Source organism: Ranitomeya variabilis, chromosome 1, assembly GCF_051348905.1.
Source record: "Ranitomeya variabilis isolate aRanVar5 chromosome 1, aRanVar5.hap1, whole genome shotgun sequence".
In the NCBI taxonomy this organism is placed as follows: Eukaryota; Metazoa; Chordata; class Amphibia; order Anura; family Dendrobatidae; genus Ranitomeya; species Ranitomeya variabilis.
The window spans coordinates 657899669-657917996 of record NC_135232.1 but is presented as its reverse complement, the minus strand read 5'-3'; the positions used below and the strand labels follow the sequence as shown (position 1 = coordinate 657917996).

The window sequence follows — 18328 nt, the reverse complement described above, 5'->3', positions numbered from 1 at the left end:
ATGTTTTGGGCCTGTCGCTGGGCAACATGGACTTTCAACTCCCTCCAAAGGTTTTCTATGGGGTTGAGATCTGGAGACTGGCTAGGCCACTCCAGGACCTTCATATGCTTCTTACGAAGCCACTCCTTCGTTGCCCTGGCGGTGTGCTTGGGATCATTATCATGCTGAAAGACCCATCCACATTTCATCTGCAATGCTCTTGCTGATGGAAGGAGGTTTGCACTCACAATCTCACAAAACATGGCCAGACGGGATGAACTGCAGTGACCTCAGTGAGATCACTGCTAGAACAGTGTACAGGTGAGTTCATCCACAGTTCAAATTCATTGCAGTGAAATTCTCCAGTGAACTCGTCTCTGCACCATGTGTCTTTCTCACGGTGCTAGCGGGGATTTCACCGAGGTCACCGCATCTGGGAATGGAGAGTCAGTGACTGGATGTAACCTCGATGATGTCACCGCCGGTCACTGACGCTGCGCTCCCAGCAGCTCATTCCCCAGTGGTTCTCAGCCTGGATGGTCACACCTTGGCACTGTCCAGGTTGAAAACGATTTCACCCCCAGACATGGATTATGGCGTGGGACAGAACGACCGATAGGCGAGGGATATTGCTGTTTTTAATTTTTGGTTTATTACAGGAGAACGAGGGCTTGGTGGAATTAGGCAAGGTCGAAAGTATGGTTTAATTCAGATTATTAAAGAAATCTGTGTCATTCTTTCAATTAAAGGCCTTTTTTCTGGGTGTCTGTGTTTTCTTATAATGTGACTAAGGGGTTAGTAATGGGGGCGTCTTATTGATGCCTCTCCATTACTAACCTCGGGGCTTGATGTCTCTTGACAATACAAAGGTGACATCAACCCCCCCCCCCCAACTAGCACCCCACTTGCCACCACCGTAAGTGGGAAGAGCGAGGCTAAGTTCCAGAATTGGCACATCTTAGAGATGTGCCTTTTCTGGGGCTGCTGAGAGCTGATGTTTTTAGCCTGGGGGGTGCCACTATCCATTGCCCCTTCCTAGGCTATTAATATCAGCTCACAGTTGTCTGCATAGCTTTGGCTAGTTATTAATTATAAGGAGAACCTACGTAATTTATTTTTAGGGTCCCCCATTTTAATGTCTAGTAAGGGCTAAGTCTACAGCTGTAAGCTGATATTAATAGTCTGGGAAGCTCCATGGGTATTACCCCCTTCCCAGGATATACACATCTGCCCCCAGCCATCGGCTTTCCCTCTGCTGCTTACGAAAATTACGCGGGAGACCACACCATTTTTTTCAGAAAAATTAATCTTTAATAACTAAATACATGTACAGTTAGCTGCACACATGCTGTACTAATTGTATATGTCCTTGACAACTATATACTGTAACTATCTATTCTATAGTTGGAGCGCCCCCAGACGCAGGGCCGCGGGGTACTCAGTACCGGTCCTCTCTGTCTCGGTCCTGGGGTTGTCACGGTGGCTAGACCCGGTCCGTGACCCTGCTAAGGGGTGTCCAATGAAAGATGTGATGATGGTGCGTGGTGCAGGTCACGATGAATAACGAGGACACAGGGTTGCAGTCTCTTTACCTCTTTACTGAAGGCTCCAGGATCCTCAATCCAGAGTACTGCTAACAGGGCTGGCTGAGACCGGCCGGTCCGAAGGCACATCCAGAGTTCCCTTTGCAGGTGGAAATCAGTGCCTACCTTCTAGCGCCTGTGTGTTGTAGTACCTCCCTGCTGAGCACCACGGGATAGTCCTCACAACTGTTGTGTCTGTTTCTGATGTTCTTCTTTCTCACAACTCGTATCTATTCTGATGTTCTTTCTCCGTCCCCCAGATGATATGGATAGGATGCACCCGTATGACGGGTAGGCCTGGAGTTCTTCCGGGACCCTAGCGTCGCCCCTCTCCCATAATTGCCCCCTATGTCTGCTTAGGTGATTTAGGTGAGACAGCCAACCTAAAATTAACTGTCCTGCCGCTGTTTGAAGTATAGCTTGGAGCCTAATACTTCCTCGGCGTTCCGGCCACCGGCTACGCGCCTCAGTAGGATGTTGCCTCGATCTTATGGCACGACTCCTACTGGCTTTATCTCCTTTTTGCTGCGATCTCGTTTCTCACTTCTCCACGATAAACCTCGCTTCTTTTCCTTTCTTAGGATGGCACCGCATTCGAGTGCAGGCGCGGCTTCGTAACGTTCTGTTCTGTTCGCTAGGCCACTGTCAGGATCCCACCCCTGACAGAGACCCCCCTGAATCTTCCCCCGCAACACCCTCTGCCACAGGATGTTGCCTGGTTCCAACCCAGTCAGCTTCTGACTAACTTCCTATCCAGCCCCCAGTTTTACCAGATTGTGAGGAGTGGCCTAATGCATAGAACCCTTTGCTCCCCCTGGTGGCCGGAATGTGAAGTGTAAAGTGTGACTGTGATACCTGGTCAGGTGAACTCCTTAAAGGGAACCTATCACCCCGTTTTTTAAAAATTAGATAAAAATAGTGTGAAATAGGGGCAGAGCTGGGCTTTACATTAGTGCCTTTTCGGTGCCTTTACACCCCCGTTAGGCTGTCCAAATACCTTTGTGAAGTGGCCGTTTTCTGCTGTCACTCAAGTGGGTCAGGTCGGATGGGCGTGGTCACAGCGCTGTTTGTCCCCCAGGATCCTGCTCATCATTACGTTGGTGGCGTAGTGGTGTGCGCATGTCCAAAGAAGATCCACTGCCCAGGAGATGAATAACGGCGCGGTCTTCGCTATTCAGCCGTTTACCGGTGGGCGCGGCCATCTTTCCTGTGGCCGCGCCTGCGCAGATGGAGCGCTCTGCTGCCCGGGACTTCAGGAAAATGGCCGCCGCGATCTCCATCTGCGCACGTGCGGAATCCCGCGGCCATTTTCCTGAAGTCCCGGGCAGCAGAGCGCTCCATCTGCGCAGGCGCGGCCACAGGAAAGATGGCCGCGCCCACCGGTAAACGGCTGAATAGCGAAGACCGCGCCGTTATTCATCTCCTGGGCAGTGGATCTTCTTTGAACATGCGCACACCACTACGCCACCAACGTAATGATGAGCAGGATCCTGGGGGAGAAACAGCGCTGTGACCACGCCCATCCGACCTGACCCACTTGAGTGACAGCAGAAAACGGCCACTTCACAAAGGTATTTGGGCAGCCTAACGGGGGTGTAAAGGCACCGAAAAGGCCCTAATGTAAAGCCCAGCTCTGCCCCTATTTCACACTATTTTTATCTAATTTTTAAAAAACGGGGTGGTAGGTTCCCTTTAAGTGCCATCAGACGTACCATCACTCCCCTTAGTGGCGGAGCAACAGTACTGCAATGACCAGGACTCTGGGGCGCTGCATATGCATATACTGTATGTAATCCATCTCTTCTATGCTGTCGGCTCCTGCTGTGATTTTACTGTACACTTCATATTTATTGCCGTTTTTTCAAAGGATCTAGAGGTATGGTTCCACAAGAAGTAATTTTTTTTTCTTTGGGGGCATTTAACTTTATTAGCATGCACAAAAATGCACAAGTTAGTTCTAGAAATGCATTAAAAAAAACGCACAAAAACAGCAACAAAAATGCACCAAAACATGCATTTTTGCCGCAGCTTCTTTCCTGACAAGAAATCAGGTTTTGCTGCAAAAAAAAAAAAAAAACCGCAGCAAAATCGCCCAGTGTGAACTTACTCTAAAAATTCAAAAGTATAAATTATTGGTATAGCTGCACCAGAAACCAGCCTAACTGTAAATTTACACTTAATTTATCATGCATGATGAACAACTTACAATTCCAGACATGCAGTTTTGGTCACTGTCTCCCAAAAATAGAATATAAAGTTATAGAAAGTTGTATGTATCACATATACAGTATATATTGAGATGTTCCCTATTTGTTTCTTCCCTATCTCCCCAAAGAAATGTAGAAATGTAAATGTTTTTCAATTTACCAAATACACCCTAAATAGTGATATTAAAAATAAAATTTGTCTTGCAACATTACAGGGATCTCTCCTTTAGACAATCCTTGCTAGTTAGAAGGGTCTCTCTTTTGGGCCTCCAGCAATCTGTTGTAATCAGTGGGGAAACCAGGAATCAAGTGTTTTATTGCCTTCCATTGTCACCACAGGGGAAATGAAGTAGCACACTGTGTAATGTTAGACATGATTGGTCCTCCAAAGTAAGAGACAATCGTTCTAATTTTTAATACTAGTGACAGGATAGGAGCGTCCCGGTTGGGTGCACCTTGTTGTGGTGAGATGGCTTTTACATTTTTTTTTATCAAGATAGCGATCTATTTACATGTATTAATACTATTTATTTATTTCAAGGTATATGCTCCTTTGTTTTCTTCTTGGATTTTGTCTGTGAAATGGCCACTATGTGAGCGTGCTCTTACACATTACACATTTACAAACTTGTGCTCCGGGTCATTTCTTTGGTTTTGCAGGGAAGAGGAAGTAGTACACTGTGTAATACTGTACATGAGACAATTGTTCTCTACTCTGAATAATAGAAGGGAATTCTGAACATTAAAACAAATACTATTAAATCTTAGCTTTCGATAATGGTGTACTTTTTTTTTTTCTCTGGAGTTTTTAAAAGAGGTTGTTCAGTTTTGTTTTGCTTTATTTTTTTAAACTGGACAATCTCTTCAAACCTTGGAAAACATCTCTAATATTAATCCCAGTATAACTGTCCTATGACTAATAGGATTAATTCCTCCAGATATAGAAAATGAAATAATTCACACGTCCGAGAATATCGCTCCAGATATATCATCTATAAATCTGAGAAAATCTGATAAAGTAAAATGAATTATAATATGGTTTTCCAGACAATTATTGATAGACTGGATGATAGCCCGATTCTAACGCATCGGGTATTCTAGAATATGTATGTAGTTTATTTATGAAGTTTTCAGAATAATGCAATTTATACACAGGATTCAGCCGGCCGCGACCAATTAGCGAATCGTGGATCAAATTCCGTGCCAATTCGCGGCCGGACCTCGCCTGTCGCTGATTGGTCACGCCCGGCCGCGAACAATCAGTGAAGCCAGGGCCGGCTCCAGGTTTTTCAGGACCCCGGGTGGAAGAGTCTCAGTGGGCCCCCCTCTTTAGCACATACCACGATTCATGATGCACAGATACAGCAGAGAAATATAGCACAGCCAAGTAGTGTATAACACAGCCCATGTAGTATATGACACAGCCCACGTAGTATATAGCACAGCCAGGTAGTATATAGCACAGCCACGTAGTATATAACACAGTCACGTAGTATATTGCCCAGCCACGTAGTATATAGCACAGCCAACATAGTAAATAGCACAGACACGTAGTATATTGCCCAGCCACGTAGTATATTGCCCAGCCACGTAGTATATAGCACAGACACGTAGTATATAGCACAGACACGTAGTATATTGCCCAGCCACATAATATATTGCACAGCCACGTAGTATATTGCCCAGCAACGTAATATATTGCACAGCCACGTAGTATATTGCTAAGCCACATAATATATTGCACAGCCACGTAGTATATAGCACAGGCACGTAGTTTATAGCACAGAGACATAGTATATTACACAGCCACGTAGTATATATCACAGAGACGTAGTATATAACACTGTCCATGCAGTATATATCACAGGCCACATAGTATAGAGCACAGCGATGTAGTATATTGCCCAGCCACGTAATATATACCACAGCCATGTAGTATATAGCACAGCCCACATAGTATATAGCACAGAGATGTAGTATATAACACAGCCCACGTCGTTTTTTACACAGCCCACGTAGTATATAGCAATGTGGGCACCATATCCCTGTTAAAAAAAGAATTAAAATAAAAAATAGTTATATACTCACCCTCCATCGGCCCCCCGGATCCAGTCCAGGCGCTTACCGATGCTCCTCGCGACGCTCCGTTGCCAAGAGTGCATTGCGGTCTCGCGAGATGATGACGTAGCAGTCTCGTGAGACCGCTATGTCATCATGTCGCAAGACCGCAATGCATGGACCGGTTACCAGAGCGTCGCGAGGAGCGGGAAAGGCGCCGGAAGGTGAGAATATAATGATTTATTTTGTATTTTTTATTTTTAACATTAGATCTTTTTACTATTAATGCTGCATAGGCAGCAACAATAGTAAAAAGTTGGTCACACAGGGTTAATAGCAGAGTTAACGGAGTGCGTTACACCGCGGCATAGCGTGGTCCGTTAACGCTGACATTAACCCTGTGTGAGCGCTGACTTGAGTGGAGTATGGAGCGGGCACTGACTGCAGGGGAGTAGGGAGCGGCCATTTCGCCGCCGGACTGTGCTCGTCGCTGATTGGTCGTGGCCGTTTTGCCGCGACCAATCAGCGACTTGGGATTTCCGTGACAGACAGAAAGACAGACAGAAAGACGGAAGTGACCCTTAGACAATTATATAGTAGATAACGGTTAACTGATGTAAAGGCAACTAAAATTGCGGCACAAATTGTGTTCTCAAAAAAGTCAAAGAATCATCTTCTCTAAAATTAAAATATCAGACACTATAAGGTGTTCCTCATGTCATCTAGTTTTTAATACTTACAGTATTTGATTGATAACCATTATGTACCAACATGACTAATCTCACAGGGGTTGTGAGCTAGCTTTTCCAGAGCCCAGTAATTCTAGTATGTGCAGACAATGACAAATAATTTCACATCAGCTCTGTTCACTTCAGTGTCTCTAATTCCGTTGTTCCATTATAAGAGCAGAGCAATTCTATTGCTAGATGTCATAAATACGTTACATGATGGTCCATCTGGGTTCCATTATATGCCCATTTATTTAGAATGGGAAAAGAAGTTTTGCAATCTGCACTTTTACTCCTGTTCTAAAAACAAACAAATAACAGAACCCAGACAAACGCCGGAGTAATGATCAATGGATCCGTTTTGGTCATTAGTTTCTCAAAACACAACAAAATGGAATGTCTGAATACAACTGTGAATGTGGCGTAATCTGTAAAAGCTCTTCTAACTGAAAAAAAAAGGCAACGCTTTACATGGACACCGCAAAAAAAAATACAGACTGTCCTGAAATTAAGGGATTGCTGGCTACCCTGTATAGTTTACTGAAGCAAATTGCTGCATAGTGAAAGGGATGAACCAGGAAAGGTTTCACAGCGATCAGGAGACAATCTGGGTGGCAGAAAGACATCAGCTTTGATTTCTGATAGGGTAGATTCTAATGCAGAAAATTTCCCAGCAAGAATTTCTGATTTGGGTTGTTTTCTGTCAAGCACATTGATTTCTGCAAGTTCCATTTAGATAAATTGGACTATGACACAACTTTCTGCAACAGAGGTAACAAAAGTCTGAGAAAATAATGCAGCAAACTAAGGTTGGATCCGGCTACACTAGTTTTACTTGTAGCTTCTCACATGTGGCTACTTCTCTATAATCATCATTCCATGATGGGGCTCATGTAACAAGCTAACATAATATGAATGTGACCATTCATTTCTGTATGAAGCATACATCCATCTTACATGCTGTATAGGATTGATGTTTTAGCATTTTACTTCACCTACTGTAAAGTAACAAATGGACATGTCATATGAGCTGCTCTAACCTTGTCCATGTGCTAGAAGCATGTTTGGCTTTTCATTTGGCAATGATTGTCAAGGCAGAGCGCATGGATTGTACGCCAGTATGTCAGCCAAAGACAAACATGAAATATTATAACACTTGTTGTCAGCTGATTGACAGGAGGTTCAGGAGATTAAGGAGATGTGTATAGAAACTAACATAAAACTAGAACTAAACTGTCAAAGTATAAAACAAGTGGGCGACAGAAAAAGGCCCCACAAATGCACAACTAGGAAACGTGTAGGACAAACAGGCTTATAAAAAAGATGTTCTATTTCGCTAAAGTATCATAGCAAATAAATGTTATTCTTTTTAAAGGGAATCGTTCAGCAGGTTTTTGCTATGTAATCAGAGAGCAGTATAATGTAGGGGCTGAGACCCTGATTCCATTATAGGAATTCGCAGGTGTAAAAACGCAGGCGAATTCCGCACAAAATCTGCACAAAATCCACAGTAAATCCGCAGGTAAAACGCAGGGTAGAATCCACGCAGAAAAATCCGCAATGGAATCCGCAACGTGTGCACATACCCTAACAATCAGGGCACTGTAATGTTATATTTTGTTAGGAATTCTTTGGCAGTAAGGCCATATGTATCTGTGTTCTAGATTTTCATGGCCCAAAAAATGTTGTCCAGGGCCTTACTTCCCATAACAATATCTCTAAGTGTAAAAATGACTTCCCTTTGTAGCCAATACGGCTCATAATAGGCAGGGACATGACAAAGGATTCACAAACCTGAACAGCAAAGGGCAAAATGTACAAAATGAGTATTCTAATAGGCAACCAGGTACATAACCAAAAATGTCTATTCTTTTAATTGTCTTCAATTCTGGAGCATTATGCAAACAATAAAACCTGGGTATTTGAAAATTGTATTTGGGAAAAGAGGAACTTTAATTTTGTATTTGTTTCTAAACAGGCATCTGGTGTCACAGTAAATGATGAAGTTATCAAAGTTTTCAATGAGATGAAAGTGAGAAAAGCTCAGTCTTCTGAAGAGATAAAGAAAAGGAAGAAGGCTGTACTGTTTTGCCTGAGCCCCGATAAACGTGAAATAATTGTGGAGGAGGCCAAGCAAATATTGGTGGGAGATATTGGAAGTACAGTTGAGGACCCATACAGGACCTTTGTCAACCTTCTGCCTCTTGATGACTGTCGATATGGACTGTATGATGCTACTTATGAGACCAAGGAGTCCAAGAAAGAGGATCTTGTCTTCATCTTCTGGTACATTCCTTAAAATGGTGTGGTAAACAACAGAGCAGATACTGGGGTACATCCTTTTAACAACCCTATTTTAATTTGAGATCTTTTAGATTTAGCTCACGGTTCAGAACGCGTCTTTGTCTCCTTCTCCCAAGCGAAGTCCAAAACATGCAACTTTGACATCCACTGAGCTCATTGTCAGTGGTGTCCATCTTTTTAGCTAGACAAAATTGCACTGCATACCATTGTGTCTGGCTAAAAGGATGGACCCAACTGCAAAGTTGCATGTTTCGAACTCTGCTTAGCTAATTGAAGTCAATGAACCAGTCAGGGGAACATTCTGATTTACGTTCACAAGTTCCAGCTCGACCACAGGTCAAATGACCCCAACTAACAGCAGTCCCAGACCGATGGAGGCCCTAATCAATACGATGCTGTTAGGTTAGGTCAGCAGACTACTAATATCTGACAGCACTATGGCCATCAGAATAAAGTCTACCTTATCTCATGTCTTTTTATATCAAATATTTTTCCAGCCATTTACTATTCCATAGAGTTTTTTGTAAATTACATCATTTTTCACCACTAGTCAGTAAAAATTTCAAAAGGAGTATTTTATACTGCTGCAAAATAGTCAATTTAATCTCTGAGGACTAGCTAATAGGGAGGCAGGAACAAGGAACCTCGATAGAAAAGATGTCTAAATAGGAAAATTCTCTAAACGATCCTGATGGTAATCAGTACAAACCAGTTCAATGGTTTTTTTTATACTTCTTGTTCACAAAAAGCAACATCTCATAACTAACCCCTTAGTGACAGGGCCAAATGAAATCTGACCAGTGTCACTTTATGTGGTAATAACTCTGGAACGCTTCAACAAATTCCAGTGATTTTGAGATTGCTTTTCGTGACACATTATACTTTATGATAATGGTAAATTTTGGTTGATATATTTTGTGTTTATTTACAAAAAATATCAGAAATATGAGAAAAATGTTAAAAAAATTAGCCATTTTCAAACTTTGAATGATTATCCCTTTAATCCAGATAGTCATACCACAGCAAAACATTAACAACATTTCTCTCATGTCTGCTTTACATCAGCACCATTTGTAAAATGTTCTTTTATTTTGTTAGCATTTTAGGAGGTTAAAAATGTACCAGTAATTTTTCATTTTTTTTCAATCAAATTTACAAAATGTATTTTTTTAGGGACCTATCCATGTTTGAAGTGACTTTAGGGGTCCCATGTATTGGGAAATCCCCAAAAGTGAAAACATTTTAAAAACAGCACCCCTTGACATATTGAAAACTGCTGTCAGGTAGTTTATTAACCCTTCAGTTAATTTTCAGCAATTAATGCAAAATTACGACAGGAATGAAAAAGTGTATGTTTAAAACATGACCGTCCCTAACTTCTGAACAGGCTGCTATAGCCGGGAGACTCTGAGGCCGCTATTTGGTGGTGAATTGACATGACAAACATCAGAACCACACAATCCTGATATTGAGGTGCCGATAGGTATAAAGACGAAGCCCCCACTGATGTTGTCACTATTGACAGCAGCATTTAAGGGGCTAAACAAATATGGACAGTGCCAACACTGATCATGACTGATACAGCAAGTTGTCAGCTATAGTGTACAGCCAACAGCTGCTGGATTGTCACCTGTATGGGGATGCTATTCGCTTATATATCAGGTCAGTAAAAAGACATATTGGTGGTCATTAAGGGGCTAAAATATCATTTAAAAATTCTATACACTATGTTCCAAATTATTATGCAAATTACATTTTTCTCAGACTTTCCTAAATGGTCGGTGCAAATGACAGTCAGTCTAATAAGTCATCACCCGTTAGAGTATACGTCGAATTTTATTGAAGAAACCTCCCAATGATAACAGTATAATCTCCAAAATGAATAAAAACTCAAGATGCACTGTTCCAAATTATTACGCACAGTAGAATTTCTAAACATTTGATATGTTTTAAAGAACTGAAAATGCTCATTTGTGGAATTTGCAGCATTAGGGGGTCACATTCACTGAACAAAAAAGCTATTTAACTCCAAAACATCCTAACAGGCCAAGTTACATGTTAACATAGGAGCCCTTCATTGATATCACCTTCACAATTCTTGCATCCATTGAACTTGTGAGTTTATGGAGAGTTTCTGCTTGTATTTCTTTGCATGAAGTCAGAATAGCCTCCCAGAGCTGCTGTTTTGATGTGAACTGCCTCCCACCCTCATAGAGCTTTTGTTTGATGATACTCCAAAGGTTCTCTATAGGGTTGAGGTCAGGGGAAGATGGTGGCCACACCATGAGTTTATCTCCTTTTATGCCCATAGCAGCCAATTACTCAGAGGTATTCATTGTCATGCATGAAGATGATTTTGCTCCTGAAGGCACGTTTCTGCTTTTTAGACCATGGAAGAAAGTTGTCAGTCAAACTGTATTTACTTTGCTGAGGTCATTTTCACACCTTCAGGAACCTTAAAGGGCCCTACCAGCTGGTTCCCCATGATTCAAGCCCAAAACATGACTCCTCCACCTCCTTGCTGACGTCGCAGCCTTGTTGGGACATGGTGGCCATCCACCAACCATCCACTACTCCATCCATCTGGACCATCCAGGGTTGCTCGACACTCATCAGTAAACAAGACTGTTTGGAAATTAGTCTTCATGTATGTATGGGCCCACTGCAACCGTTTCTGCTTGTGAACACTGTTTAGGAGTGGCCAAATAGTAGGTTTATGCACCAAAGCAAGCCTTTGAAGGATCCTACACCTTGAGGTTCGAGGGACTCCAGACGCACCAGCAGCTTCAAATAACTGTTTGCTTCTTTGTAATGGTATTTTGGCAGCTGCTCTCTTAATCCAATGAATTTGTCTGGCAGAAAACTTCCTCATTATGCCTTTATTTGCATGAACTCTGTCTGTGCTCTGTTTCAGTCACAAATCTCATCAGAGTATGATGATCACTCTTAAGTTTTCATGAAATATCTAATTTTTTCATACCTTGTCCAAGGCATTGCACTATTTAACACTTTTCAGCAGCAAAGAGATCCTTTTTATTTCCCATATTGCTTGAAACCTGTGACCTGCATAATAATGTGGAACATCATTTTTGAGTAGTTTTCCTTTAATTAGAATCACCTGGAAAACTAATTATCACATGTGTTTAACCCCTCTGTGACCTTTGACGTACTATCCCGTCGAGGTGACCTGGGCCTATCTGACCCTTGACGGGATAGTACATCATAGCCAATCGGCCGCGCTCACGGGGGGAGCGCGGCCGAGTGTCAGCTGACTATCGCAGCTGACATCCGGCACTATGTGCCAGGAGCGGTCACGGACCGCCCCCGGCACATTAACCCCCGGCACACCGCGATCAAACATGATCGCGATGTGCCGGCGATGCAGGGAAGCATCGCGCAGGGAGAGGGCTCCCTGCGGGCTTCCCTGAGCCCCCCGCAGCAACGCGATGTGATCGCGTTGCTGCGAGGGTCTTACCTCCCTCCCTGCCTGCTCCAGACCTGGATCCAAGATGGCCGCGGATCCGGGTCCTGCAGGGAGGGAGGTGGCTTCACAGAAGCCTGCTCAGAGCAGGCACTGTGAAGCAGCCTGCACTTCTCTCAGATCGGTGATCTGTCAAGAGTGCTATGCAAACTGGCAGATCACCGATCTGTATTGTCCCCCCCTGGGGCAAAGTAAAAAAGTAAAAAAAAAATTTTTCCAAATGTGTAAAAAATAAAAAAAAATATTCCAAAATAATGAAAAAAAAAAAATTTATATTATTCCCATAAATACATTTCTTTACCTAAATAAAAAAAAAAACAATAAAAGTACACATATTTAGTATTGCCGCGTCCGTAACGACCCGACCTATAAAACTGGCCCACTAGTTAACCCCTTCAGTAAACACCGTAAGAAAAAAAAAAAAACGAGGCAAAAAACAACGCTTTATTATCATACCGCCGAACAAAAAGTGGAATAACACGCGATCAAAAAGACAGATATAAATAACCATGGTACCGCTGAAAGCGTCATCTTGTCCCGCAAATAACGAGCCACCATACAGCATCATCAGCAGAAAAATAAAAAAGTTATAGTCCTGAGAATAAAGCGATGCAAAAATAATTATTTTTTCCATAAAATAGTTTTTATCGTATAAAAGCGCCAAAACATAAAAAAAATAATATAAATGAGATATCGCTGTAATCGTACTGACCCGAAGAATAAAACTGCTTTATCAATTTTACCAAACGCGGAACGGTATAAACGCCTCCCCCAAAAGAAATTCATGAATAGCTGGTTTTTGGTCATTCTGCCTCACAAAAATCGGAATAAAAAGCGATCAAAAAATGTGACGTGCCCAAAAATGTTACCAATAAAAACGTCAACTCGTCCCGCAAAAAACAAGACCTCACATGACTCTGTGGACCAAAATATGGAAAATTTATAGCTCTCAAAATGTGGTAACGCAAAAAATATTTTTTGCAATAAAAAGCGTCTTTCAGTGTGTGACGGCTGCCAATCATAAAAATCCGCTAAAAAACCCACTATGAAAGTAAATCAAACCCCCCTTCATCACCCCCTTAGTTAGGGAAAAATAAAAAAAATGTATTTATTTCCATTTTCCCATTAGGGCTAGGGTTAGGGCTAGGGTTGGGGCTAGGGTTAAGGCTACAGTTAGGGTTGGGGCTAAAGTTAGGGTTAGGGTTGGGGCTAAAGTTACGGTTAGGGTTTAGATTACATTTACGGTTGGGAATAGGGTTGGGATTAGGGTTAGGGGTGTGTCAGGGTTAGAGGTGTGGTTAGGGTTACTGTTGGGATTAGGGTTAGGGGTGTGTTTGGATTAGGGTTTCAGTTATAATTGGGGGGTTTCCACTGTTTCGGCACATCAGGGGCTCTCCAAACGCGACATGGCGTCCGATCTCAATTCCAGCCAATTCTGCGTTGAAAAAGTAAAACAGTGCTCCTTCCCTTCCGAGCTCTCCCGTGTGCCCAAACAGGGGTTTACCCCAACATATGGGGTATCAGCGTACTCAGGACAAATAGAACAACAACCTTTGGGGTCCAATTTCTCCTGTTACCCCTAGGAAAATACAAAACTGGGGGCTAAAAAATAATTTTTGTGGGAAAAAAAAAGATTTTTTATTTTCACGGCTCTGCGTTATAAACTGTAGTGAAACACTTGGGGGTTCAAAGTTCTTACAACACATCTAGATAAGTTCCTTGGGGGGTCTAGTTTCCAAAATGGGGTCACTTGTGCGGGGCTTCTACTGTTTAGGTACATTAGGGGCTCTGCAAACGCAATGTGACGCCTGCAGACCATTCCATCTAAGTCTGCATTCCAAATGGCGCTCCTTCACTTCCGAGCCCTTCCATGCGTCCAAACGGTGGTTTCCCCCCACATATGGGGTATCAGCGCACTCAGGACAAATTGGACAACAACTTTTGGGGTCCAATTTCTCCTGTTACCCTCGGGAAAATACAAAACTGGGGGCTGAAAAATAATTTTTGTGGGAAAAAATTTTTGTTTTATTTTTACGGCTCTGCATTATAAACTTCTGTGAAGCCCTTGGTGGGTCAAAGCGCTCACCACACATCTAGATAAGTTCCTTAGGGGGTCTACTTTCCAACATGGTGTCACTTGTGGGGGGTTTCTACTGTTTAGGTACATTAGGGGCTCTGCAAACGCAATGTGACGCCTGCAGACCATTCCATCTAAGTCTGCATTCCAAATGGCGCTCCTTCCTTTCCGAGCCCTCCCATGCTCCCAAACAGTGGTTCTCCCCACATATGGTATATCATCGCACTCAGGACAACTTGGACAACAGATTTTGGGGTCCAATTTCTCCTGCTACCCTCGGGAAAATACAAAACTGGGGGCTAAAAAAATAATTTTTGTGGGAAAAAATTTTTGTTTTATTTTTACGGCTCTGCATTATTAACTTCTGTGAAGCCCTTGGTGGGTCAAAGCGCTCAAAACACATCTAGATAAGTTCCTTAGGGGGTCTACTTTCCAAAATGGTGTCACTTGTGGGGGGTTTCAATGTTTAGGCACATCAGTGGCTCTCCAAACGCAACATGGCGTCCCATCTCAATTCCTGTCAATTTTGCATTGAAAAGTCAAACGGTGCTACTTCCCTTCCGAGCTCTCCCATGCGCCCAAACAGTGGTTTATCGCCACATATGGGGTATCAGTGTACTCAGGACAAATTGTACAACAACTTTTGGGGTCCAATTTCTTCTTACCCTTGGGAAAATAAAAAATTGGGGGCGAAAAATAATTTTTGTGAAAAATATGATTTTTTATTTTTACGGTTCTGCATTATAAACTTCTGTGAAGTACTTGGTGGGTCAAAGTGCTCACCACACCTCTAGATAAGTTCCTTAGGGGGTCTACTTTCCAAAATGGTATCACTTGTGGGGGGTTTCAATGTTTAGGCACATCAGGGGCTCCCCAAACGCAACATGGCGTCCCATCTCAATTCCAGTCAATTTTGCATTGAAAAGTCAAATGGCGCTCCTTCGCTTCCGAGCTCTGTCATGCGCCCAAACAGTGGTTTACCCCCACATATGGGGTATCGGCGTACTCAGGACAAATTGTACAACAACTTTTGGGGTCCATTTTCTCCTGTTACCCTTGGTAAAATAAAACAAATTGGAGCTGAAGTAAATTTTTTGTGAAAAAAAGTTAAATGTTCATTTTTATTTAAACATTCCAAAAATTCCTGTGAAGCACCAGAAGGGTTAATAAACTTCTTGAATATGGTTTTGAGCACCTTGAGGGGTGCAGTTTTTAGAATGGTGTCACACATGGGTATTTTCTATCATATAGACCCCTCAAAATGACTTCAAATGAGATGTGGTCCCTAAAAAAAAATGGTGTTGTAAAAATGAGAAATTGCTGGTCAACTTTTAACCCTTATAACTCCCTAACAAAAAAAAATTTTGGTTCCAAAATTGTGCTGATGTAAAGTAGACATGTGGGAAATGTTACTTATTAAGTATTTTGCATGACATATCTCTGTGATTTAAGGGCATAAAAATTCAAAGTTGGAAAATTGCAAAATTTTCAAAATTTTCGCCAAATTTCCATTTTTTCTGCAAATAAACGCAGGTAATATCAAAGAAATTTTACCACTATCATGAAGTACAATATGTCACGAGAAAACAATGTCAGAATCACCGGGATCCGTTGAAGCGTTCCAGAGTTATAACCTCATAAAGGGACAGTGGTCAGAATTGTAAAAATTGGCCCGGTCATTAATGTGCAAACCACCCTTGGGGGTGAAGGGGTTAAGATTGATTTCAGTGATTCATTGAGTCCTGAGACACAATATAATCCACGAGTTTATTTGAAAAACAAAACAATTAAATCTTTATGACACTTAAATCCAATTTGCATAATAATTTGGAACACAGTGTATATTGCATGTGAAAAATTTGTTCTTAGATGCAGTTCATGAGGATCAAAACTTTGGAAGGGTGGGATCCGAAAAATGGACACTGTAATGTATAATGATTAGGTCTGTCTCTTTAAGAAAGTGAGGGCAGGAGTTTATTTTCAGTTTCAGTTCTAGCTTGAGAAGAAAATTTTATGCTACTGCAATGCTGTGTGCTGGAGGAAAAAGGAGACCAATAAACTACAGTTAAAGCTTACTCTCTTAAATTCCTTGCACCGTGTGGACATTACAACTGGGGACGAGGATGGGATTCAGTCACCTGCTGCTGTTAGTACTGACCCCTGCTTTTCATACGCCAGCGCCACTGAGAGACTCCATCATGGCTGAATACTTGCATACGTTCCCACAGTTTGATATGACCGATGTTACTAATCTTTCTTATAACTGGAGAAAATGGTTAAATCGATTTGAGAATTTTCTAGAAGCAATAGATATAAAAGAGGAGAACAGAAAAAGAGCCGTGTTCCTGCATTGTGCGGGCACAGGAGTCTATGACATATACAGCACATTACCGGCAGCGGAGACAGACACGTACAGCAACTGCTCCAAAGCTCTCACTGACTACTTTAACCCTAAACAAAACATCAGATATGAAAGATACAAGTTCAGGATTGCTAAGCAGCTTCCAGAAGAATCCATAGACACCTATGTCACCTGGCTAAAAGAACTAGCACATGGGTGTGCATTTACTGACGTAGATGATGAAATCCTAACTCAAGTAATTGTCACCTGCTCGTCTAATAACATAAGGCGTAAAGCTCTGCAGCAGGATCTCTCTCTGCATGATTTACTCAAGATGGCCCATGCTATAGACATAGCAGATCATCAGGCAACTGCAATGGAGAATGGGGATAATTTACATGTGCATAATCTCAAACATAAAAGTGCACAAGGCAAGCAAGCCCCGAAACAGAAGAAACGTTATAGATGTGGACAAGATTTCCCTCACATGAATAAATGTCCAGCTATAGGACAAACTTGCAGTAAATGTGGAAAAGGGAACCATTTTGCAGTTGTCTGCAAATCAGCGCCCAATAATTCTCCTCTGCCAATGACAAAGCCTGCAAATATAAAAATGGTAAATCAAGATATAGAAGAAATGTCTGTGGCTGAGAACTATGTATTCACGACTTCTGTCACTGGCTCAGTGCAGTCTCCATGTATTACACTCACTATCACCTTTACAATAGATACAGGAGCTTCGGTGGATATCATAGACAGCAATGCTTATGAACAATTGAAAACAGCCAGTCTTACAGCAAGTGCATGCTAAAATCTTTCCATACGGATCTAAAACACCTCTAGTTACAATGGAACAATTTGATGCTGAACTTAGCTATAAAGAAAATAGGCAGAAAACCACTTTTCACACATTACAAGGATCAGGAGGCTGTCTTCTCAGCTATCACACTGCCTTGAAGCTAGGACTCATTAAGATTGTTCATACCATAACCGACCCTGCGGACCTGGATGTACAAGCCATGGTGAACAGTTTTCCCTCCTTAGTTAGTGGACTGGGGAAATTAAAGGACTCTCAAGTGCATCTTCATGTGGATGACACTGTTCGTCCAGTAGCCCAGGCTCACAGGCGTATTCCATTTCACCTGAGAAAGAAGGTAGAAAAGGAACTCCAATTACTCATGGATGATGATGTCATTGAAACTGTTTCTGGTCCCACTCCGTGGGTCTCTCCACTTGTGGTAGTTCCAAAACCAAAGAATCCAGAGCAGGTGAGACTGTGTTGACATGCGCATGCCCAACACTGCTATTCAGAGGGAAAGACATATCTCACCCACAATTGATGACATTATTCATTTATTAAATGGATCAAATGTTTTTTCAAAGCTCGACCTCAATAAGGGCTAGCATCAATTAGAATTAAGCCCAGAATCCAGATACTTAACAACATTTTCCACCCATGTGGGTCTCAGAAGATACAAAAGATTGACGTTTGGCGTCTGCTCAGCAGCGGAAATTTTTCAAGATATGATAAGGAGCGTCATTCAACACATTCCAAATACCTTTACTTACA

General features: G+C 42.2%; 1 protein-coding gene across 1 annotated transcript in view; it reads left to right on the top strand.

Moving 5' to 3' along the window:
• The window catches only part of CFL2 (cofilin 2), a 46946-nt gene that overhangs the window by 15906 nt on the left and 12712 nt on the right, over nucleotides 1-18328 (top strand). The window contains exon 2 of the mRNA XM_077262756.1: nucleotides 8534-8841. Coding sequence (XP_077118871.1) covers nucleotides 8534-8841 — 308 coding nt within the window. The remainder of the gene's footprint in view (nucleotides 1-8533; nucleotides 8842-18328) is intronic.